This window comes from Apis florea, unplaced genomic scaffold, assembly GCF_048593485.1.
Source record: "Apis florea isolate Af1SG1 unplaced genomic scaffold, ASM4859348v1 contig_2411_pilon, whole genome shotgun sequence".
NCBI classification, from domain to species: Eukaryota; Metazoa; Arthropoda; class Insecta; order Hymenoptera; family Apidae; genus Apis; species Apis florea.
The window spans coordinates 970066-994347 of NW_028256580.1; the positions used below are offsets into that span (position 1 = coordinate 970066).

Genomic DNA, 24282 nt, shown 5'->3' on the forward strand with positions numbered 1-24282 from the left:
AGAACCATCGTTTTAACTATATTTTTTTTTCTTTTTTTCTTTTAATCTCTTTATTGTTCCATTATATTTTTTCAAAGTTGTTTTTATTTCAGAAAAATAATTGAATTCCGGATTCTAATGACCATCATTAGAGAGAGATTCTTAACAAAATGATTTCTTAACTGATGAGTTTGTCATTAATTTCGTATAATAGGATATAATTATATAATGCATATAATGGATATTAAAAATAAAAAAAATATAAGAAATAAATATGTAACATATGAATAATTATTTTTAATTAATATCTATCATATAGTATATATCTAATTTTTTGAATTTTTTAATCAGTTCACTTTATCTTTTTGTTTTATAAAATAATAAAATAATAAAATAATAGTTTTTCAAGTAAATTTAAATAATATATTGTTTTACATAATATTTATACATTTACAATTTTTGGTGTTTTTATAATACTTCATAAAATTTAATATCTGGATTTTCAGTGGATTTTATAAATATTTGAGATTCTTTTTTATATTTTTTTGATTTGTAAGATTTTACCCATTTATCTAATATTATTCCAGTTTTTAAATGTTTGAAAGTAATTTCAATAGATGGCTTAGTAATTAGAATTGTTCCACTTTGAATGTTAGTTTTCAAAAACTTCCAAATTTTTATATGTTCTAATTCTGAAACATAAAACTCAAATGGATTGTTTATAATGATAATATTACTTTTCTGTATTATATCAGGACACATCTCAATTCTTTTATTCACAATTTCAATACGATCATTCATGTTGTATTTATTTATTATATCACACTGTAGTGAACAAAGTTCTTTGTTCATTTCAACTCCAATAATTTTTTTGGCAGAAGTAAATATGTGTGCCTATAAAAGATAAAAATTTAAACAATTATAATATACATATTGTTTAATAAACATTTATTTCAACAAAAAAAAAAGAAATAATTACTCCATATAAAACAGCACCCAATCGAGATCCTATATCAAGTAGAATTTTCTCTTTCAAATATGGTAAAATATTATGAAATATATACAACATATCAGATACTGACATGGAATGTGATATAATATCTAAAATTAAAATCATTTGGTTTTAATCAAACAACTATATAATTAAAAAAAAATATTAATTTTTTCTTACTATATTGTTTTATATTAGTAGATCCACAATCGGAACAATATAAATTATTCAATTCTCCCTTTTCTATAAGTTCATCTACTTCTTCATCATCATAAAGAAAAGCATCAATATGTTTTGTTGATTTATTATCACAGTCTGAATTCTGCAGAGTTATGGAACTTATGACATTTCTCTTTTGAAATGTATAAAAAAATTAAAATATAAGTTTTATCTATTTTTAAAATAGCAGACCTCTCCAATTATTGGTGGTACAATGTGTTCTGATGAAAGTATACCATCAAATGGTATTCTATCTCTTATATCAATAATAATTTTTTTTATTTCATTTAATTTTTTTTCCTGCAAACTACATTCTTTATAACAATTACCTAGAAAAAAATTTTGTTTGTATTCTCGTATTATTTATTATTATCATGACTTATCATTGTGTATACTGCATTAGTACATTATATATACCATTTGAAACAGATTGAATCTTTATTTCTTGAGGTTTCCAATTATCAGCAACAAATGATAAGAATACTTGTTTATCGACCGTATTTAAGGAACGCATAATAGTTGTGAATATTTCTATAGCATTTTGGACAGACATGCTAACATTCATATCCATACAATACGTAGTTGATAAGTTGTTAAAACAGCATAAAGATAAGAAAACTAATAACGTATTTACAGGATACTAATATTTGTGGTATTTCCTTGAATTTTAGAGATTACACAAACACAAGTTGGTATAATAAAAATATTGGTTAAGACTTATTTATGTTATAAGCAATTGAAGTTTGCATTAAACGAAGTATTAAACAGAGCAATTGAATTTAGCGTTAGATGGAGATAAAGTGAGACAGTTCTATACTATCATATAGATATCTCACTCTATGTTCATTTTCATCTGACGCAAACTTCAATTAAATAAATCTTAACTGATATTTTTTTTATTAACTTTTATTATTGTGACCTCTAGAATCAATCCCTCAAAGGCATTTTGTATAAATGAGTGTTAATATATGTGAAATATTTTTGAATTGATTCTAAACAAATAAAAAAATCAGTATACAAAAATATTGGTTGAATTTTATTAAGTAATAAACTATTTAATTTACATTAAATAAAGAGAGTTGGAAATAGATGTATATATGATGATATAATGGAAATAGAATGGGCAGTCTCGTTCTCTTTCCATTTCGCTTCGTCTAATGTAAATTTCAATTGCTTATAACTTAATAAATAAGTCTTAATCGATATTTTTGCGTTTGTTTTTATCTTTAGAATTGGTCCGCCAAAGATATCTCGTATAGAATATATTAACATTTTGTATACTTCGTTCTTTCATTCGTTTATATATTCGTTTCATTATAAAGTTACATATAGATGTGAAATCCTGGCCAATACTCACTTTATTTTTATGATTGTATTATATATATCAGAATAAGCAATCATTAATATTTTTTCCAATTATGTACAGTAATTTAATTGATTTTAATATTTTAATTAAAATAAACAAATTTTATAATGCTTTTATATATTCTATATATTATATATTCATGTATATTTTTGTCAAATTTTATTAGTATGAATATTTCACATTTGAATTTTATACTAGAAATAACTTACTAGAAATATCACTAAATATAATTAATAACTATTCAAATGAAGTTTTTTTGAAGTATATAAAATAAATTCAATTTTTTATATTACAGAATATTTATTTAAAAAAAAAAAAGAAAAAAGAAAAAATTAAGTACAGAAAATGTTGATATGCATACATATATATGTGTTATATATATATATATATATATATATATATATATATATATATAAATAATTAATTTTAATAGTAATTTCTAAAGGCAAGATATAAGGCACAATATGCTTTTTTATAAAATTCGATGCATTCTAGTATATACAAAAATTTGCTCTCATTTCCGCTTACAAAATCTTTTAACTTCATGAATTACGATTATTACGATTGTTTTTTTAAAATAAAAAATTTAAATAAGTAACATTACACTAAAAAATATGTTATATAAAATGTAAAAAATATTATATAAATATCTATTTACAAACTTTTACGATTCTCTTTTTTTGATCGAAATTTTTACTAATAAAAATTAATGTTTTTTTTCACATGATTCTTAAATTTTTTGATTCATCGTAAAGCTTTATTACCGTCAGAAAATTAATATTGATTGCTAAAGAACTTACGATATCTAATTTGATGCTAGGAAAATACTGTTATTACAAGTTAAATCCTTGATATTATATAACAAATACTGTTAGCAATGTATGACTGAATTATTTCTATTATTTCTATTATTTTAGCAGCAATTCATATGAGATTCGTTCTAACATAAGAATGAATCTATTTAAAATTATTATTTTATCAATTTCAACATCATAATGTATGAATAAGTATAATACATATAATGCAATATATAATAACGATAATTTAAAAAAAAAAAAAATTTGAATAAAATTTCATTCTATCGCAATTTAGCAGAGTCTAAAAATTTCAATAAATCAAATAATATCAAATAATAATCTAAAGCATAATAAAATATAAAATATATAGCACAGCTGTCTTTTTTATCAGGCACAATATCATTCGTCCTAAATTCAACATAACTACTAATTATTTACAACATAAAATAATAAACGCTAATTAATTTAAATCAGGAAACAAACATAACTTGTAAAAGCTGCCTGGATTAAAATTAATATAAAAATATGATAAATATCACGAAAATGAATATAATTCAATTACGAAATTATGAATTTCTAATTAATTCCAAACTCACTAATTATCAGACTGTCAAATGGGTATATATAATAAGAGAGCGATAAAAATATAGAAATAAAAAAAAAAGAAAAAAAAAGAAATCGAAGAAGATATTAGACAGGTACTTTGCAAATTTTAACCATTTCATGATCGATCACGAATTCCTTATTCTATCTTGAGCTTTAAAAAATCGCAATTTACCGTGTAATGGGAAAAACTGGATTCGTAGTATACGATCGTTAGGCAAATACGTGTCTAACAATTTCGATCGAAATATTTGAGCATACCTATTATGACACCCTGTAAATGTCTTGAAATTGATTATTCATTGTAAAATCTAACAGATGACTAAAGTTTCTTTAAAGTCTCACTAAAAAAAAAAATATCATTGCAATATTAATGTTTGTACATCTTTGTCTTGATTCTTGTCACAATATTGGCGTTCTTTATAAAAGTTTGATGTAACTTCAATCTGAAAATATATAGTCTGAAGATTTTTCGAAGCACATATAAAATAGTTGTTTGCAGAGAAGGTGTTGGCAGTGACCCCTGGAGCAAAGAGAGATCTCAGTCTATTGGTCTTCACTGGTCAGTTCCAACAGTATCATTGTTATGGTTGTTGTTGCTGTTGTTTTGTCCATTAAGAAACGAAGCCATTTCCATCTGCGACTGTTGTCCGGTCTGTTTAGAAATATTTCGCTTCTTTCAAATTTCACTCACAAAGAAGCATGGACATGTAGATAATATATAACGTACGTATATGGTGTTCGGAAAATACAAAAGAAAAGCGGCTTCCAGAGAGAGTGCAGAGAATGTGCAAGTAGAATTTAAAGAACGCGACCAATGGCTAAAGCTAGAAAAAACTAATCTTCTTAATATCGAGTAGTCTGAAAGCAGAAACACGTTAGTTGAATGTAGATATAGTCGCGTGCAAAAGTAAGAAAGAAAGAAAAAGACAAAAAATGCAAAAACTAACAAAGAAATTTAAAAAAAGAAGAAAGAAAAAATTTATAGGAGGAATACAATGAAGCACAATGACAAAAAAAAATGCCACTTTTAAATAAAATGGCATACATCTGTAGGTCCATTCGACTCGATTCATTTCGAATCTAATCATCTAAATAGCACTTAATTAGGCTTGATGATAATAATTGTCAAACCAATGCGCTATTCTCAATAATAACCTTGGGGATATATAGATAGATATTGCAATTTAACATTTATGTCAATTTATCCACTATATGGAAAAATAAAAGCATGAACGAAAAGTTAAATATAAAATTTCTGATGAAAGTAAAGCGTTTATATACATAGCCACTCTATGATTTAAGATATGATTTGTTTACTATCTATTGAAATTAAAATATAAATATAATCTAAGTTTAGAAAAAATTATCAAATTACTTTTTTTTAATTCTAGAATTTCATTTCAATTATTTTTCCAAAATACAAGCTAATAGAACACACATACGATGGTATGATTAATAAATATAAATATTAATAAGATAAAAGTGGCCATATACGCTAAAATTGCAAAATTTTTATGCGTCTAACGTACTATTTTACTTAAATATAGAAACTGAATGACTGTAGACAAGTTAGAAACTTGATTCAAAATAGAAAAGATAAGATTTGATAAGAAATTTTCATTTGTTTTTTCAAATCTAGTTCTGAGTCATTCTTTTTCTTTGATAAAGCGGCAGTATTAATATTGCTACTTACAAATACCGACCTTAGGCTGTATTATATCTTCAGATGTATCAAGACCAGCAAGTGGATTTGAAGTTATGTTTATTTTTGAATCAGTTACTCCACCATTCATTATTCTCCCATTTGTTATTGGTTTCCCTAAAATAAAAAAAATGAATATTCAATTTTTTATATAATTTAAATTTTTTTTTGAGATATAATAATAGTAAAATGTACCTTCACTTTGCGATGATTCTCGACTTTGTTTGTATTTTGTTCTTTTATATATTACCGCAACCGCGGTTAAACTACCTAGCAAAGTCGATCCTCCGAGAACTCCGCCAATTATGGCATACATATTCACATTTTTATCATCTGCAGGTCTTACTCGACTATCTAATGTTAGATTGCTGCTATGATCATTTCGATTATTATAATCGTTATGTTCATTCATATTCAAAGATTTTTTTGTTTTTTGTCGAAGAATTTGAGAAAATTCTGAAGCAGCATCCACAGAAAAACTTTGTACTTTAAACTCGTATGTTGTATCTGGTTGCAAGTGGGAAATAGTTATGTTGAAAGAATCTTTGCCCTCAACTGTAGTTTTTATGTAATCTCCAGCTGTAGTAGAGGCTCTATGGTATACGTAAAAACCATCGATATTTGCCAATTTATCTAAATTTTGCCAAATTAGTAATACTTCATGCGGACCTAAAGCCTCAGTGTTCGTTAACAAAGGTATAGGCATTTTATTACTTTCGATTCCACCATCTTTGTTAAGATGAAAACGTACGGAATTTGGACTAAGTTTATTATCATTGTTTGAATAAACTGCAGCAATTCTAAATCGATAAGTATGATCAGGTTGTAAATCGGTTACTTCAAAAGCCCGTACATTATTCGGTATTTCTGAATTTGCAGTCATCCATTTGGCTTGTTTGCCATTCATCTTTTGTCCAAGTTCTCGATATTGAACTTTAAAAAATTGAATCGGCAATCCTGTATTTTCAGGTACAGACCATCTAACCATTACCGACACATCTGAAAGCCTTGTGACATTTGGCTGGTTCGGTGGTACTAATACCGCTAGAAATATATGGCATAATAAAAATGAAATAAATAATAGTGATATATACGCAATAATAAAAGTAACAAATTACCAACCAGTGCCTTTATGTTTCCCTTCCTTACTTCTTCGTCTACCTCCTCCTCTAGTGTGTTTATGTTTTGAATTAGAAATTCCATAATCCTGTCTGATTTCTGTTCCAATATGTTGTTTAGGATTTACTCTTAGCAAATTGCAACCAGAATGAGACCCATATTCGTTACTCGCGACACACTGGACAATACCAGCATGTTTTTTCTCAACTTCAGATATAAGAAGTGTAGAACCTTTGATTTCCACATTATCACTAGGTGTCAAGGATTCTCCATTAATTAACCATTCAACTTTTGGTTGTGGTTCACCAGTTACTGCACAAGAAAGTTCTAATTCTCCACCTTCAGAGAATGTGGACGCCTTCGGTGGTTTAATTACTTTTGGAGCTTCCATTACTTTTAATATAATTACAGATTTAATATGTGCATTATTGCTACTCCACATACAATCATATTCTCCTCTATCTGATGGCTGAACATTAATTATCATTAAGCCTATCAGAGTTTTTATGGAATTTGATGGTAACGGACTGCCTAATCTACTCCATGTAACGGAAGGTACTGGATAGCCAGCACCAAAACACTCTAATGTTATATTTTTGCCCCGTAAAACTTTGTATTCTGTTTGTGGTTGCTTAACAAAATATGGTGCTAAAAAACTAATGTTTTTATGTACATTTAAAATTGTTTTATAGTTACTCGAATATATTTGTGTAGTTATATAATTGCTAGCAGTGCAGTAATAAGATCCACTATCTGATATTTTAGCATTCTCAATAATCATAGTTTTGCTACCAATTATATTAACATTTTGTATGAGATTATTATTTTTATAAAACTGAACTATCGCTTCTGGTGCAGAATAAGGTACAGGACAAGTAATAGGTACAATATTTCCTGCTGGAACGTTTATAATAACATCGTTTTTATCAGAAAAGTTGTGTAGTGTAGCTAATGTTAATCTTGCTGGATCAGAAGCTAAACCACTTGAACCTAGAAACATTAGATGTAGTTATTACATATATATTTTTAACATTGAAAATAAGATTTTAAATTAGATAAAATATAAAATATTACCATAAAAAGCTATACAACGATAATCTCCGGCTTTCGATTCATTATCAAATTTCACCACATGCCTAGATGTTTTGCCACCATTACTAATTGTGTGAAAAACTGGCAACCACTTATCCGAATTCAATGGTCTATGGCGCCAAGAAAAACGTTCTGCGCCAAGATTCAAATTACATTCAAAATTTACGTCATCGCCTATTGGTGCATCCAATGGTTGTGGATGTCTGGTAAAAGACATGCCTAACTCTTGCCTTTGCCCTGTCAATGTTAATTATAATATATTAATGTCTCTTTAATGTATTTATATATTGAAAATAAGGAAAAAACTTACCATATACAAGACTGGCTAAAACATAAAATAGAATCGTAACAATGCCACATGGAAAGGGCACAGATCGCATCTTGACACATTCTATAAGCAAGAAAAACAAAAATTCATTGTATCAGCTATTGAATTCTTTTTCAATTCGGTTTTCTTTTTTTAGAGAATTTTTAAAAACTCAAGGCAACAAGAAAGAGAAAGAGAAAGAGAGACCACTAAAATTAATGCCACTCAACTACGTTTAAGTTTAGAACGTGGCGAGTTCACGTGGAAATAGAACGCATTCATTCTAGTTTTGATCATGGCTCGTCATTTTGGCACAAATGCGTACCTTCTATCCTCACTATATCAAATGGGTCGCGCATTCCACTCTCACACTAGAACACAATATAATACTTTTGTCGTGTTAATAGTTTTATTAAAAATTTTAAAGATCAATGAAAATTGTTCATAAAATTTGTAATTTTTAAAAATTTAAAATAAAAAAGAAACATTTTTTCGATTTATAGTTATATTTAGTATATAATTATATCTTCGATATTATACGCAAATGATACTGTAATTATATATATATATATAGATATAATTTTTTATCTTGTATATGTATAAAATAACTTCTCTTTCATATCTTCAAATTGAATGTTCAAAGAATTTTAAAATGTGTAATAAATGCCGAAGAAATGTACGATGCATGATGAAAAATAAAACGAACAAAGATGTCACAATGACAACATGAAATTGACCATATACGGTGCTGAAAATCATCGTGCACCGTTTTCCACCCACGTGCGAACGGCTGCCGTCATAGGTGACGATCAGAAAACCGTGCTAACACGTCGAAAGAACGGAAATTATTTGTTGGCTAACATATACACATTAAGTGTAGGTAGATCCATTCATGAATTACACCATACGCCTACATGACAGTTTAATGCATTGGTATTAATAGAGAATGAAGATTTTTTTTGTTCTACAGATTCCTTAATGTTTGTTTAATAAGAAAATATTATCTATGATAAATATGACATGAGAAGACAATAAGATTTCAAAGATATTTTTAAAAAATCTAATTTCTGATATTTTTGTTAATTAGATTAATATTATTTTTTAAAGCATTTTAAATATATTATCAAATAAAATAAAATAAATTGATTTTATGAATTTTAATTTTACGAATCTGTACTAAAGTTTCCATCAGCTTTCATTATGAAGGAACGAATTTGTTCGAGAAGTCGTTCATAGGATTCGCGGTTGAGCAGAAGGCATTATTTTTCATTGGGAGTCCAAATTGCAGAGACAAAAAGTATGCGTTCAATCCATTGACAAGATAGTTAAACATGTTTTATACACGGTAGAACTCTTAACTTCTGGTTAAATGGTAGCATAAATGCCGGTGGTATGTAACAGGTGAGAAGGGTTCCAAAGAGGCTGGTTTCCGACGTTGCCTCTCATAAAAATAAAGAACTCGAATTCCAAAGCAGTGGTTGTCAAGTGCCTCCCCGCGCGCGCCACACAATTCTTCGTATACCTAACCTTATGGACAAGTAAATGCTACCCAAATTACGCACACACAACACATGTATAAATATTGCCATTATATAATTAAAAAAGAATTACTTTTGTTTCTACAATTTGATGTTGACCTAGAAAATCTCAATTCCTGAAATTCTTTTTTGTATCTTTGATTCTCCGACTGATTAAAACTTCCCACATACAAGAATTGAATTTCATTTTCATAATCTTTCGTTTTCTATTTACTATTAATCAAAATACAAAAAATTCTAAATAATTGAATTTTTTTGCATTTTAAAAAAATAAAATATTTTCTTTGTAGCGCATTTTTTGAAATTATAATTTATTTAAAATAAAAGATATTATGTTTTTTACTTTTTTTTTAATTCAATATTTTTTACATAAAATTATCGTAAAAGAATTTGAAAATTAAATGAAAATGATACAAATTTTATAAAAAATATTTTAAAATAAAATAACAATAATATAATAAAATAACATTAAAAAAAAGTTTATGTATATTTTTTAAGCTTTCGTTTTATTATTCATTTACTATATAAACTAGCATAGCATATATAATTCAATATTTTTAATATATAATAGTTTTGAATTTGTATTACTATTACAAGATAGGGGTTGAAATTCTTTATACGGACAAACTATGGTATTCTATTACGCATAATAAACAGGAACGACAAGATAAGGTTCTAGTTGATTGAATACATTTGACAAGTGTCCTTATGTGCTGATCATCCTTTTCGTTGATCGTCGATTAATCACGTGAACTTTTATTCTTCACACATCATGTTTCATCTCGATACAAGATATATGACTAACTTTACTTTCCTGCTCGGCATGTATAACGATTGCTTAGTAAAACGAGCAACGAATATTTAGCCGTATATGTGTCATACGCTATTTTAATCTACTTCCCATAACCAGTATTTATCCAAATATTAACACTTAATTTTTGCATTTATATTATTTTCATATCATTTTATATTTATTAATTAAATAATAATATTTCTAAAATAGTTTTAAGTTTTCTATCAATAACATTATTATTATACTAATATAGCCGGTTCACTTTAATGAGCTTCATTAGGAAGTTGACAATTCGACCGCATTACTACGCGTATCAAAATACGTATAAGACTTTAATCAAAAAGTACGTAACGTGTATACTTTATTAGAACGCAGGCGCAATAAGTAGCGCGGTATTATCCGAACGAGTGTTTTTTCAAGTGTCAATAATTCAAATAATCAGTATTATTATAACTATAATCATTGTTATCATACATTTTAACAATTTATTATCTATCATATTCAAATTTCACCAAAAATACTGATGGGTCACCCCTTCCGGCAAATGATCTTTTACAGCGACATCGCAAAAAAAGTTTTCAATGATAAATAGTTATTCAATAATTTTTATTGCATTTATATTTTTATTAAAGATCACGAAAATACGAGAAAAATATCGTGAGAAACAAGGAAATAAGAAAAAGACAAAGATCAATGACTTAAAAAAGAAAACAATATAATCATGCTTGGTATACTCACCCTTTTTCCTTCGATCCAGCCGTACGATCTATTTGTTCCAGATCCTTAACTTTCCCGTGAATAGATCACAATCTTTCTTACAGAATAGAAATAATAAATCCGTTAATAATTTTTAGCAAATCGTTTCATTTTTTTCACGAGAATCGTTGTAAGCTTCAATAAGATCAACTTCTCATAGAACACGACGCTTGGCGTCCACCAGCACACTGGAATGCAGACCGACAGGTTTTGAACCGCGATAAAGTATAGTAACGACGTGTCTCGATCTAGGTACTCGTGTGCAGGTTGGCATCGCTATGTTATCACGTGATCGAATTCTATTTGAAATGTTATAAAGCATAAAATTTAATTAAAAAAATTATATTTTATAAAATTCTCAAATATTTAGTAAAACATAAAATTTTAATTTTACATCAATTTAAATCAATTTCACATTTATTCTAAAAGATAAATTTTTCACTATAAGTTCAGATATCCTATGTGAAATATCACGCACCATATCAGCGCCATCTTTAAAATCCTAAACGCGCCAATTATGATTATATAAATAAATATTACACTTTTTTATCATCAAAAAAAGTATTATTAAGATAGACGTAAATAATTTAAGAGTTTAAATATAGAAATATATATTAATATATTGTATTCAAAGTAACATTAATTAACAACAATTGATCTTTATCTTTTTTTACACTTTTGTGATCAATAATTTTGTATCTATACATATATATATATATATTTTGTATATATACATATATATATACATATATATATACATATATATATGTATATAGATAGTACATATCGTAATATATCTCGAAAAGGATGCACATTTAAATAATCAAATCTTTTCACATTTAATTTTTTCACATTTTTTTCATTAATAAAGTTCTATTTTGGTTACAATCTAAAATATTAAATACTTTTCTCAATTATGTAATCTAAAATATTAAATATTTTACTCAATTATGTAAGCAAGGTCAAAAACTTAACAAACATTTTACAATGTATTCCATTTAAAATGAGTAATAATTATATTAATAATAATAATCATAATATAATTAATAATAGTAATAATAATATAATAATAATATTACATATTACGCCAACAAAAATTCATACAATATACAACTTGTAGATATACATATAAATAAACATCTATTCCTCAAAATAAATGATTTCTGCGTTTGGCACGATGTCATGTAATGGAGATAAATTAAACACCATATTAGAATTTGATTGTCCGTGGATAGTTGCAACGCAATGAAATATAATTTGTATTTTATACTTAATATTTTTTTTTTCTTTCTGGTGTTCAAGTTCTTAATGATATTTTTTTATTTATGCCAGCCGGTCTCATATAATAGGAAATAGGATTTAATGTTGTGTTAAATAATAATTTATATGCATTTAAAAATTACACAGACAAAATAATAGTTTCATTACAATATATGTTACAATAATACTTCATTAAAAAAATACTCTGTATGTTAACTATCTTGTACAATTAGTGTTAATTTATAATTTTTATACTTATTTCTCTCTATACAAACACGCGATATAACATTGATTTGTAGATGAATATTTATTGTATGGACCAGCTGACTAACGAGTATTTTGTCCAATGTCAGGATTTACTGGTATATATTGCTTTATGTTGCACTTGCTAATCGATCACTCTAATTTGTAATGCATTGATTAGCTACTATTATTATAAATGGCATCCCACCCCCTAATTGATTAGAATAAACTACATGGAAGAACAGATCTTCAGTCATAGCAAACAAAAGCTAGACTAAAAATTTCAACAAATAGAGTGAAAACTGTGATATTACTTTCAATATATATATAATATTTATCATATATTGCTAATTTAAAGATGCCAGTTTTTCTATCTAAATCAGAATGTTTAGGTGTCAGCAAGAATGCCAATTAATAATATCAGAAAAGTGTCGCAAGCACTTTTTCTTTCTTTCTCTTTCTCTCTCCCTCTAAACAATAAAACTTATAAAGCTCTAAAACTTCTGTTTCACCAAAATATAATTAACAACAATAACAACAACAAGGTGTGTTCACTTTTGCAATAATATCACAGACAATAGAAAACATAAAGTCTACAAAAAACTGGTCTTGCTCGTGCGTATACAAATTTCGAAAAAAAATGCCCGATACCGAACACAGGCATGTTTATTTCTCTAAAACATATTTAATATAATATATATGTATATTATAAATACGTATATGCTAAATATATAGAATAGTTTTACATTTACGTGAAATGTATATATTTCTCTCAAAAATTGAAATTTCTTAAATCGTGTATAAATATGGCATTCTTCCTTGCACCCTTTATTTTAAATTTTTTTCCCTTTATAGCTACAATCATACGAAATGTTTTGGCAGCGCGCCTTATTGATATTTATTTTTTTTTAAATTTATTGTATCTATTTTCTTTTTTTTGTTTTCTCTATTTTTTTTTTTTTTTACATTAATAACATCTCACAGTTTCATATGATTAGCATAAATTTTTCAAGTGCAGTAACTTTAACTGACTGAAATTATTAACATTATCACGTTAACTTCGAAAATAACTAAAGAATAAACAACATATAAATTAAACTAAATTGCACCTTCATGAAAAGCGATAATAATAATTTTCACATTTGAGATATATCTGAGCCAGCAGTAATAACATATATTACAAATAACAATTTATTTTTAATCGCAATTGTGACGCTTAAATATTATTATAAACCTAATAACTGATGATATTATTTAATTTTTACATAATCGTATAACTAAAAATGTCTCTGATTTAAAAATTTTGTTATTTTTAATTCATTAAGTAAGTTTTTTCTGCAAGTATGTTTCATATATTCGTTATTCGAAATTAAAATCATGCATTTCTTTTTTCCCTTTTAATGAAAGTTTTCTCATATGGCATGTAAATATGGAATTATTTAGGCTGCGCTACCATATTATGTTTGTAGTGTCACGCAAAATACAATTAATAAATGGTTTAAGCTAATGAACTGTTTTTTTCCTTTTTCTTCTTCTCCTTTTTCTTTTTTAGCAATTATTAGGAAGAGCTTTTATCACGCGGGCTGTGCCCTGTAAAAATATACCTTCTCTCTATATAGAACTACGATATCAATGTATACAAGACCAGTTTATCAATATTCAATATCTTTCATCATCATATACATTTATTACTTATCAGGTATTCACAATATTTCTTAATTATTATTATATTATAGTTATGTTTTTTTATTTTTATTTTTTTATAAAAATAGGATGATACTCTTGCCATATACCTTTATACATTTCTTCCAATCAATATTTATCAATTTGACACGATATATATTGATGTTCTAACAAAATTTTTTGAACTGGTCTGTGCATACATTACAGGGACTATGTATATACAGCACTGTTTAAAATCATCTCAAAAGCAATAAAGAGAGTAGAAAAAGGCATGAAATGATAATATTTTTCAGTTCAAATCCATATTCATTATACCTCAATTTTTTTTAAAGTTCTTTTTGTTTTAGTTTTTCGCAGCACATTTTCTGCACATATACAGCTGCGTATGACCAGATGTATTTTAAATATGAATAAATGAGAATATGAACATGAACATATGTTTGTGTATATGTATGTATGTGCTTGATAGTGAATGAATGTTTTGTATAGCGCGCGAACGCGTATGCAAATATATATATATATATACATATATATACATTATATATGATATATATATATATATATATATACATATGTATATATGTATATATATAATCTTTTTTTAAATATATTATTAATTTCTCTATTGTAAGATATCAATTATATTTCTATACATATCTACAAGAAACCTAATATAGAACTCTATTATTATTAATTAAACTCTCTATGAATTAATATGTATAATTGTCACAACAGGTCTAAAAAATTTATCATTATTATTTTAGTTTTAGTACGCAATAGTGTTTTTTTTTCATTGACATTTCATGAACTACTTATAGTTAAATTCATGTCTTAACAACATGTAAAAGTAATTCTTTTTTTTTTTTTAACACTATTCTTCTATTATTGCTTGTTACTTAGTGCTATTTATTTTGGCATACAGCAAGTTCTAAACCCTGAGCGACCGCCAATTTTTTATTTTCTTTTGCCATCCTTTTGTTACCAGCTTTATTGTTTTAAATAGAAATGCACCCAATAAAAATTTTTTTTTAAAATAATAAGATATCATTTTTCATCTTATATCTATAAATTTTTCCTCAGTAAAAGATTTATGTCTTAAAAATCATATTAAACATAGAATTTTGAAAAGTTCATATTTCAAAAAAAAAGTAGGAATTTTGCGATGCTACATATATATATGACCAAAGTATTTTTATATAATTTGCTTTAAATACCGTTTTCCTTCACTCCATTTTGGCCAATGCTTACGTCTTTTTTCAGAAATATTCGAATAATCGTTCGAAGCTGAACGTTTTTTTAGCTTTGATGAACTCTCGGATTTTGGCGTCGAGTTAATACTTTGTATATGATGTGCCCTACCGTGGTTAAGCGGTGTAGTAACACCTGCTAAATTTAAAAGTGCATCTGCACCTTCTGCTATTTTCCGTTGTTCATCAAAATCGGTATTTGCTTCTTTCCTTGGATATTTACTTGAAAAATAAACATATATCTTAATATTAAACAAGAAACATATTATAAACGTATTGTCTTAATATTAAGGAAAAATTAACTATTGAAATTACCATAATATTCTTACCTTTCTTGTCTTACTGAGGTAATACAACTGTAAGTGTGATCTTCACTAGAACTCCTAGTAATTACAGGAACCAACATTTCTGATTCCGGTACTTTTCGCTTACGATCTGCCGTAAAATTTTAAATTATGTTTTAAATGTTAATTAAATATTTATTTAATATGTTTATTTAATATTTTTCTATAAAATACTTTGCCTTTATTATGATTTAAAATAATAGGTCCATGTTTAAAAGAAAGCATAGCAGCTGCAGCTGCATCTACATCGCTATCTACTTCAGTATCTGTGTTGTCAATAATGTTGCTCGATGCCAGTCTTTTGGAAAGATATGGAAAAAGTGTAGGATCGGGTAGACGTGTACTGATATTCTTTTTTTGTGGTTTTTCGGGTGAAGACAAAGTTTGAACAGTTGGAGGAGGAAAAGGAGCACGAGATAACGCTTGTATCAGGTTCGGACGATATTGGGCGTCTACCATCCACAGTGAACCTTTGCCCAAATTCTAAAAGGAAGGACGTTTTACTAAATTTTTATTTCTAGAAGGGAAAATGATTTTTTTATAAATATTATAATATACTTACTGGTGCTTTCTCTACTTTACGAAAGCACTTATTTAGGCTGAGATTATGTCTAACAGAATTTTTCCATCCAGTTGGAGCATTCCTAAAATATGGAAAGTGATCCAAAATCCAAGCATACACTTCCTTGACTGGTAGAGCTTTTACAGGGCTATCTTCAATAGCCATGAAAATTAAACAAGAAAATGAATATGGAGGTTTACTGTTTCTATGTAAATGAGGATCATATGGTATATGAGTTGGATGTTTGTTGCGATTTGAGACTGGCAAATTATTGTTGTTTAAAGAAATCTTCGTCTGATTGTTTTGTGAAATACTATAATGATTTTTTACTGATTCCTGAAATATTTGCATTGATTTTTGACCATTTTTACTCGAGACTTGATAGTTTTGATTATTACCATGTGATGTTGTATTATTTATCTTGCTATTGCTATCTCCTGTAATAATAAAAAAAAATTAAATTCATTATAATGATCAAGTTAGAATTAAAATACATATAATAATCACCTGGACAATAACCATCATCTAAACTTGATATAGAATTAGTATTTTCAGAGTAGTCTGCCATATCATCGCAAATATTATTATTTAAAACATTTTCATTTTTCATTTCTTTAGTAGGATTTGAAATATCCAAACCCTTTAACAGATTCTGTTGATGAAGCCAACTTAAAGAAGTCAGATCATCATCTGACTGGCTATTTTTTTCAATAGATTTTTCAGACATAGAAAGTTCATCAGTTGAATTTGTTTCAACAAAAACATTTGCATTTTCTTTTTCTTTCATTGTATATACTGTTTCTCCAAAGTTGAAAACTTGTGTACTTAGTCCTATACCAGTTTCCACATCAGATGTATCTGGTCTATCTGGTGGCATATTGTGTCAAGTATCTTCTTTGTCACTATAAAAAAAAATTAAATTATATTTATATTTTGATTAAATTTATTTTCAACTAATTAAATTACTTTATCATTTATATATGCTTGAATGATTTCTATAAATGGTATATATATATATATATATATATAGAATATTTCAAAACAAATGAAAAAAGAATGATTATGTGTAAAAATTATAATTAAATATTTTCAATTCATTTTTATATATGGAATTAGTATCTACTCGCCTTCTGACCTATTCTTGATATCTTGTATATTATATAAATAATATATAAATTTATAATATAATTATATAAATTTTTTTTATTTTTTTGAAAATTTTTCACTCATAAAAAAATTCGAAAAGATATGAAAAAGTAGAGATCTATGAAGTAAAGAGAAATTGATAAGCTTCAATAATTCGATATTTCAATAATTCAAAATAGAAATATCAAGTTTCTTCGTAATCTCAGCAATATATATATATATATATATAGTTTTTCGGATGCTTCAATTCGAATGCAAATCAAATTTTTTCGATTATATATTATTATACATCACTAATAGCTAAAAAAAAAAAAGATAACAATTTCTTTTTTTATAAAGATTTCTAAAATTTTTATTATAAAAATTAAATATATATTATTATAAAATTTAATAAATATATATTTATAAAAATATTAATGATGTATAATTGTTTAAAACAAACACAATTTTCGAAAAATATAAACGAAACGTATGCTATGTTTTAAATAATCATGATATTATGAGTAAAAATATTAATAAAAATTGAGATATATATGGAAATATAGATTTATAGAATATAGAAAAGATTTTTAAATAAAGATATTTTATATAAATACTAGTTTGTATTCTATTTCGGATATCATAGGAATACTATAATTACGGAAAGGATGCATAGGTAATAAAATTGAATTTTCGCGCATATGACGCGCCTGTAGCCTCGAACCCAAAGTACCAACATCGTCATTTGTTTATCCACTAATAAGCGACAAAATGGCCGTACTATTAAGAACACATTGTAATCGAAAATAAACTTTGAAAGAATCAACAAATTCTACAGCATTTCTCACACTATTATTCATATTAATTAATAGTTCTTTAATTATTTCATGCATGTATCATTTTACAAAATTATTTACAGAAGGATATACATTTAAATCATTTTCAAAAAAATGGCGTCTACATAGCACTACTTAGTTCTGAACATGTTTTTTGCTCTTATTAATATAAGATTGAAAATGAAAATACTTCGAGAACATTTTGTAAAAATTGCATTTTTATTTCGCATATATTGATGTGAACATGACATTATCTATAGAAAATTTCTATCAATAAGTGCGACATAATAAACAGATTTTTCGCAGACGAATCGTTTTGAGAAATTATGCTCACATAATTTTTGCATGATATATTTAAAAAGAGTAAAGCAAATTCTGAATGCTTTGTCAATGAAACGATAAAGCGTGAAGTATTAGAAAAATTTAAGAACAAGCAAAACATGTCACTGCGTTACTTGTTGAATTCAAATATGGAGTTGATAATGATTACGAAACTGGAGCAAACATGAAAATGGCTACGGCATCACTTGCACACGGTATCAACATTACATTTCAAAAAAGATACAATACTCATGCGTTCAGGAATACAATAGTAAAATCATTATATCTGTTATAACAACGAAATTTAAACGCACTGAGAAAGTTTTTCTACCAACCATATTTTATGTATTTTTACATACGCATCATCTTTTGAAATATTAAATTTTAACAAGATTGAGCTTTTTACACGCAACTTCATGAATTAATAATCACTTTGCTCAATATTCCTAAATACTTTCTCAATTTTCTAAAAATTCCATACAAAACTGAATTGGAATATTTAAGAAATGAAACAGCGTTTTGCGTCTTTCTGCTTTGTAACCTGGTGTTTGCTTATTGATACGCGTTAAAATCTTATTGTTTGCAAGTGAATGCAAGAATTTAAACAATGCGAGAATTTTTAAAAACTCACGTATTGGAGTAGACAGACGGCAGTCTTCGTAGATTTTCTAAAGACGGGCATCTCAAGCACACTCTACACAACACCCAGCTGATTGAAACGCCATATTTTGACGTCATCACGTGGTTACCGAAACATCTTATCGCATCTCGAATATCGATTAATCGTATTAAATTAATCACCCGGGAAAATATAATTTTCATAAAGCATTTGATATTTTAAATAATGTTTGTTTAATACTTTAAAATTAGGAGTAGTAACGAAATAATCATTTCATTTAAATCTAGACAATTTATTCTTTTTTATTACAGTGCCTAATAGACAGCAATGTCTTTTTAAAATTATAAAAAACCGTAACGGATACTGGACACTATAATAAAAGGATAAATGCTTTCTGGAATTTAAAAGCAGTCACAGCCTAGTAAACCGCAATATTGACAATAATTCGATTCATTTTGTTCATGAAGACATATATATTGCTACAATATACTGTACCATATACTCTATTAGCATAATATTATAATTTTATAATAAGCAATGGCTTATTTCATAAAACATACATGATTTTCTTTTTAATATTAAATTACCGCCATATTCTACGATAACATATTTTATAAAAGACAGGTACACTCATGGCACAATTCATAGGAAAAAGTTTTTACAATACTGTATTAAAATATTCATTTTTTTTCTTCTTTTTCTTATTCATTTGATGGCAAAGAATTTCAATCTTTTGAAGAAAAGTAAAAATTACACAAATGTTATAATGTTCAAACAACAGGTACAAAATTTAAGAAAAAATATTTCTTAATTCGAGGTATCTAATTCTTCAATATATATTGTGCAAATGGATTAATATTGTAAGTAAATCAATACTCTATTAACTTTTTATCTAACATTTCTAAACAATTTTTATGCACGAGTCACAAACGCGAACTGGCTTATCCCATCCTCTATGTGGTACAGGTTTACGATGGCGTGAACAATCTTGACATACTCCGCGTCCACAATCTCTACAATGATGTAAAGTAAGTGATGCAGAAAATTTTTGATAGCATATGCAACAATTAACAATCTCCGAATCAGGAATCCAATAAGATGGTCGAACTGTATCCTTAATAAGTGCTGAATAAATTAAAAATATTAAGATTAATATAAATATTTTGATATTATATTTTTTTGAAAAATCTATTTTCTTACATTTTGAATAATTTAAAACAGAACCAACTGCACTCAGAGTAGATACTACTTGTTCCGATACTTTTCTAGCGCTAACATCTTCTGAAGATTCGGTAGATTCATCTTTATTATAACAAATATCACAAACTCGTACTGGTGTATGCCAATTTCTAGATGGAACGCATTTTGTTTTGGATGAGCATTGTTCACAAAAACCTTCACCACACGCTCGACAATGGTGTTTCGTATCAGTTAGTCCAAATAGCATTTTACACTTATGGCAGTGCTTTATTTCATTATTTGGTCTCCAATAAGATGGAGCTACTTGATCTGCAACCCATGCTGAAAGGACTTTAGTCGGTTGTAACGAAACATTGGTTACAGCTTCGGTAATGTACGATACACCATCTATTACTCTTTGTGCTGCATTTTGAGTTGTCACTGTATGATTTCCCTAAAAAAAAATAAAAAAAATAATTTATTTTCAATGAACGATTCGCTCTAAAATGATTTACAAATATTTATTACATACCATATTCCATACATGCGTAATTTCTGTACGAACAGCAAAATCTTCTGGATTTTTATTATTATACCAATAATGACGACTTTTGTATATTTCTCCACAATGTGGACATTCTATCACATCACCTGACCATGCATATTTAACTAATCCATACCAACTATTATCATTCTGAGTTTGAACTCGTTTCATAACTTGTACTTCATTTCCATTACTATGACATTTTTTACATATATATATTACATTTTCATATTGATGCTGATATCGACACCTAGTAAAATATATATCAATAGTATTTGTACTTTTATATTAAATTACAAATAATCCAATGCAAAACTAACTTGGTATTGCTACTATGAGGTTTACCCTCTAAAAGATGTCCCATACTATTGCTGCATCTAGATCCACAACTGAGACATTTAACAGAACAAGTGAAATATTGATCAGGAAACAAAATATTAGAAAAATTCTCCATCTCTCCAGAAAATTTTTCGTTCAAAATTTTCAATGTATTATAAACTAAATATGGTTTTCTGGCAGATCGTATGTTAGTATTATATAATTCTTTTTTAATAGCAGTCTGCAAAAGCTCATAATCAGTCGTGGAATTTGTTGTTTGTATACCGACGTATTTTATGGAACTAAATGCTTCCGTTTCGAGCTTCATTTGAGCGAATCGTGTTCGAAGAATATCTTCTGCATTTTCTATACCATCTACAACAAAAAAAAAATAATATATTCATTATAAAATAAACATATCAATTTGTAAATAAACTCTTATTTTGAAATTACTGTTAATCTGAGAATGTGGCAATATGTACTGTTGGTCAAAGGTTTGGTGTATCTAGTCTCATGTAATACTATAATGCTTGGTCCCAAGGCACTTATGGAGCCTAGATCTCCTTTCCTCTGTCCTACTGCTTGCAAGGCAGCTTGAAAATGATGACTATATGCTCTTGAAGCAGTACCAATAAATGTAAATAAATCTCTATTCAACTTTTCAGACTGTGTTCTATACACAACAATATCAGATACAGCAAGAACTTTAAGTAATAATCTTGTTCGTTCATTCTCATAAGAGGTAATACCTAAATATAGATAAAAAAAATTTTTTATATATAAAATAAATTTTTATCATGTACTATATAAATGTAAATATTATATTACCTAATAAACCTTCTGTATCTAAACATATTACATTAAGAACTGGATCAAGTGCAGCCCAAACACCTAATGTGCATGAATTTTGATCATTTGAAGTCTCAAAAACTTCCTCTCCTTTAAAAAATGTTTGATTCAAGGTGTGACTTTTGCCATCACCAGTATTTCCAAAAATTGATACCACCTTTACTTCGAGATCTTTATCACTGCAATTTAATTTTTCCATGAACTGTTCTGCATTGCAAACTCTGAGGTATTCTTGTCCATCTATCAACAAGAAACTTTTAGGTTGATTGCACTGACATTTCATGTGCATTTCACTTTCACGTATTTCATTTCCATTTACGGAATCATGACTGGAATGGTATATATCCTTGTTGCAGATACACATTGTGTCGAGACTCTTCATAATAGCTGGTCCAGTTGCCTCTAATTTACATTCTTTCCAAAATGCGCTCATGATGCAATGCAATGGTATTATTCTTAAAATTGAAAATATTTTTTTATTTGTTATTGACAAATATAAAATTGTTTTAAATTATTTATTATTTAATAGCATTTAACGATATATACAATGAATAAAATAACAAATTATACAATAACAAATGCAACATTAATAATTCAATGTAGTTATGTTTACTATACAATGTTTCGTTAATAAAAGAAAAAAAGAATATATTTAATATCATTCAATATAATTGTATGGATAGTTAACTACGCAAATTGAAACCGATATGGCGACCTTACCTTTAAAAAATTCAATGGCCTACATTTAAATAATGTAACGGTATAATGATCATACTTTGAGGATATTCACTACTGATGAAAAATTTTGAATAATTCCGAATGTTAAAAATTGATCATCAATAACACCTCCATTACGAGCAACTGAATGCGTTGCGACTCAATACACGAATTGTAATAGGCACCTTTTCGAAAAATCACTTGAACTGCAATTGAAAGTAACTTCAAGGCTAATGTTCTACGTTCTCTTTTCTACTCATAAATATATTTTAGTTTTTTCATTAGATTGTACAAATTATGAAACATTAAATTACTTCATAACGCTATTACTTATTTTAAAGTAATTCTTACACAAACTTGTAACTATTCATATAATAAAAAAAAAATATTTTTATTTATTTTTCATTTTATATTTCTTTTATTAAATTCGTAAAATTTATTGATAAGAATTATCAGATCTATCAAAAGCAAACGTAATTAAACTTTTATAAAAGAGTGGGGATAGTTAGTAGTAATGGGAGACATTTTATAATCCTTGACTACGAATTATGATCAAATATTTCATTCTTGAAATTAACACGATAAAATAATTATTTTAATTCATTTTATTGAGTATAAAAAAAAATATACTTGCAATCTTACTAATAAATAACATATTATTCAATTTAATAACATATTATTCAATTTTTGTTTCTTTAGAAAAAAAAAAAATATATATATATATTGAAAAGATATAAAAATTATAATGAATCTTAAATTTTAAAAAAATATTATGATATTACATACTTTTATTATGATGTTTATTATGATATTACATACTTCATTACATTTTTATAATTAAAACTGTTATTGAATTTTATGTAATATGTGAATTTTAAAAATATACACATTAGATGATTATAGCTATTTGAGAGAGTATAAAGAAAATTATTTTGAAAAAAATTAATGTAAAAATAATTAATGTAAAATTTATATTTATTAAATGATTCATTATTGTATTTTATATAATTGAAAATGAAACATTTGTTATATAATTTAAATAAATTTATATAAACTCATATTGACATCGTATTACGTCAATGTGTATTGAGCGAAAATATTATTGATTTACGTTAAATTACAACGTATTCATTATAGTATTGTAAATATTGATATTGACTTTTAAAAAAG

At 26.6% G+C, this 24282-nt stretch overlaps 4 protein-coding genes and 1 long non-coding RNA gene across 15 annotated transcripts; 1 reads left to right on the plus strand and 4 right to left on the minus strand.

Moving 5' to 3' along the window:
- Positions 1-379: 379 nt before the first annotated feature.
- LOC100870820 (uncharacterized) lies at positions 380-2007 on the minus strand. Its single transcript, XM_086905471.1, has 5 exons — positions 1607-2007; positions 1382-1518; positions 1151-1292; positions 959-1080; positions 380-873 (listed from the first exon to the last, which is right to left on the minus strand). Exons 1-5 carry the CDS (start codon positions 1758-1760, stop codon positions 448-450), a joined length of 981 nt encoding a protein of 326 aa, XP_086761597.1. The 5' UTR covers positions 1761-2007; the 3' UTR covers positions 380-447.
- A 2209-nt stretch (positions 2008-4216) lies between these two features.
- LOC100863844 (interference hedgehog) lies at positions 4217-11456 on the minus strand. 9 transcript variants are annotated; one of them, XR_015291364.1, is made up of 8 exons: positions 8504-8555; positions 8182-8262; positions 7854-8108; positions 6783-7769; positions 5856-6704; positions 5662-5777; positions 4686-4816; positions 4217-4610 (listed from the first exon to the last, which is right to left on the minus strand). XR_015291364.1 is itself a non-coding variant. In XM_086905460.1 (8 exons), the coding sequence occupies exons 2-8, from the start codon at positions 8249-8251 to the stop codon at positions 4512-4514; spliced, it is 2517 nt and encodes an 838-aa protein (XP_086761586.1). In that variant the 5' UTR covers positions 8252-8262; positions 11248-11456; the 3' UTR covers positions 4217-4511. The 9 variants fall into 9 exon arrangements, 6 of the variants coding, with proteins under 6 accessions (XP_086761586.1, XP_086761585.1, XP_086761587.1 ...); XM_086905460.1 differs by lacking the exon at positions 8504-8555 and adding an exon at positions 11248-11456 and having other exon boundaries at positions 5652-5777; XM_086905459.1 differs by having other exon boundaries at positions 5652-5777; positions 8504-8556.
- Positions 11457-15558: 4102 nt separating this feature from the next.
- Positions 15559-19620, minus strand: LOC100870019 (forkhead box protein N3). Of its 2 annotated transcripts, XM_086905470.1 has the most exons (7): positions 19518-19620; positions 17112-17506; positions 17003-17041; positions 16605-16756; positions 16222-16525; positions 16028-16133; positions 15559-15920 (listed from the first exon to the last, which is right to left on the minus strand). In XM_086905470.1, exons 2-7 carry the CDS (start codon positions 17479-17481, stop codon positions 15644-15646), a joined length of 1248 nt encoding a protein of 415 aa, XP_086761596.1. In that variant the 5' UTR covers positions 17482-17506; positions 19518-19620; the 3' UTR covers positions 15559-15643. The 2 variants fall into 2 exon arrangements, with proteins under 2 accessions (XP_086761596.1, XP_012339603.1); XM_012484149.3 differs by having other exon boundaries at positions 16605-17041.
- LOC147657995 (uncharacterized) lies at positions 19014-20457 on the plus strand. The gene is made up of 2 exons (XR_015291368.1): positions 19014-19732; positions 19817-20457. It is a non-coding gene; the product is annotated as an uncharacterized LOC147657995 (long non-coding RNA).
- LOC100869701 (zinc finger FYVE domain-containing protein 1) lies at positions 19777-23354 on the minus strand. Of its 2 annotated transcripts, XM_086905469.1 has the most exons (8): positions 23116-23324; positions 22715-22850; positions 22375-22635; positions 22029-22295; positions 21549-21921; positions 21217-21478; positions 20706-21138; positions 19777-20630 (listed from the first exon to the last, which is right to left on the minus strand). In XM_086905469.1, exons 3-8 carry the CDS (start codon positions 22592-22594, stop codon positions 20407-20409), a joined length of 1779 nt encoding a protein of 592 aa, XP_086761595.1. In that variant the 5' UTR covers positions 22595-22635; positions 22715-22850; positions 23116-23324; the 3' UTR covers positions 19777-20406. The 2 variants fall into 2 exon arrangements, with proteins under 2 accessions (XP_086761595.1, XP_012339607.1); XM_012484153.3 differs by having other exon boundaries at positions 22375-22850; positions 23116-23354.
- Between the last annotated feature and the right edge of the window lie 928 nt (positions 23355-24282).

Excerpts from the sequence above, each read along its gene's own strand:
- LOC100870820 (XM_086905471.1), bottom strand. The coding sequence starts at position 1,760 with ATGGATATGAATGTTAGCATGTCTGTCCAAAATGCTATAGAAATATTC. Across the intron at positions 1,081-1,150 it reads TACTAATATAAAACAATATA|ATATTATATCACATTCCATG; the intron begins GTAAGAAAAAAT and ends TTTTAATTTTAG. Across the intron at positions 874-958 it reads TGGGTGCTGTTTTATATGGA|GCACACATATTTACTTCTGC; the intron begins GTAATTATTTCT and ends TATCTTTTATAG.
- LOC100863844 (XM_086905459.1), bottom strand. The coding sequence starts at position 8,537 with ATGCGCGACCCATTTGATATAGTGAGGATAGAAG. Across the intron at positions 4,817-5,651 it reads ACAGCCTAAGGTCGGTATTT|ACTACTCGATATTAAGAAGA; the intron begins GTAAGTAGCAAT and ends TTCTGCTTTCAG. Across the intron at positions 4,611-4,685 it reads ATTTTCCGAACACCATATAC|ACCGGACAACAGTCGCAGAT; the intron begins GTACGTTATATA and ends ATTTCTAAACAG.
- LOC100870019 (XM_012484149.3), bottom strand. The coding sequence starts at position 17,481 with ATGCCACCAGATAGACCAGATACATCTGATGTGGAAACTGGTATAGGA. Across the intron at positions 16,526-16,604 it reads GTAAAGTAGAGAAAGCACCA|AATTTGGGCAAAGGTTCACT; the intron begins GTAAGTATATTA and ends CCTTCCTTTTAG. Across the intron at positions 16,134-16,221 it reads TATTTTAAATCATAATAAAG|ATCGTAAGCGAAAAGTACCG; the intron begins GCAAAGTATTTT and ends ATTTTACGGCAG.
- LOC100869701 (XM_012484153.3), bottom strand. The coding sequence starts at position 22,828 with ATGAGCGCATTTTGGAAAGAATGTAAATTAGAGGCAACTGGACCAGCT. Across the intron at positions 21,479-21,548 it reads CCTCATAGTAGCAATACCAA|GTGTCGATATCAGCATCAAT; the intron begins GTTAGTTTTGCA and ends ATATTTTACTAG. Across the intron at positions 21,139-21,216 it reads TTACGCATGTATGGAATATG|GGAAATCATACAGTGACAAC; the intron begins GTATGTAATAAA and ends ATTTTTTTTTAG.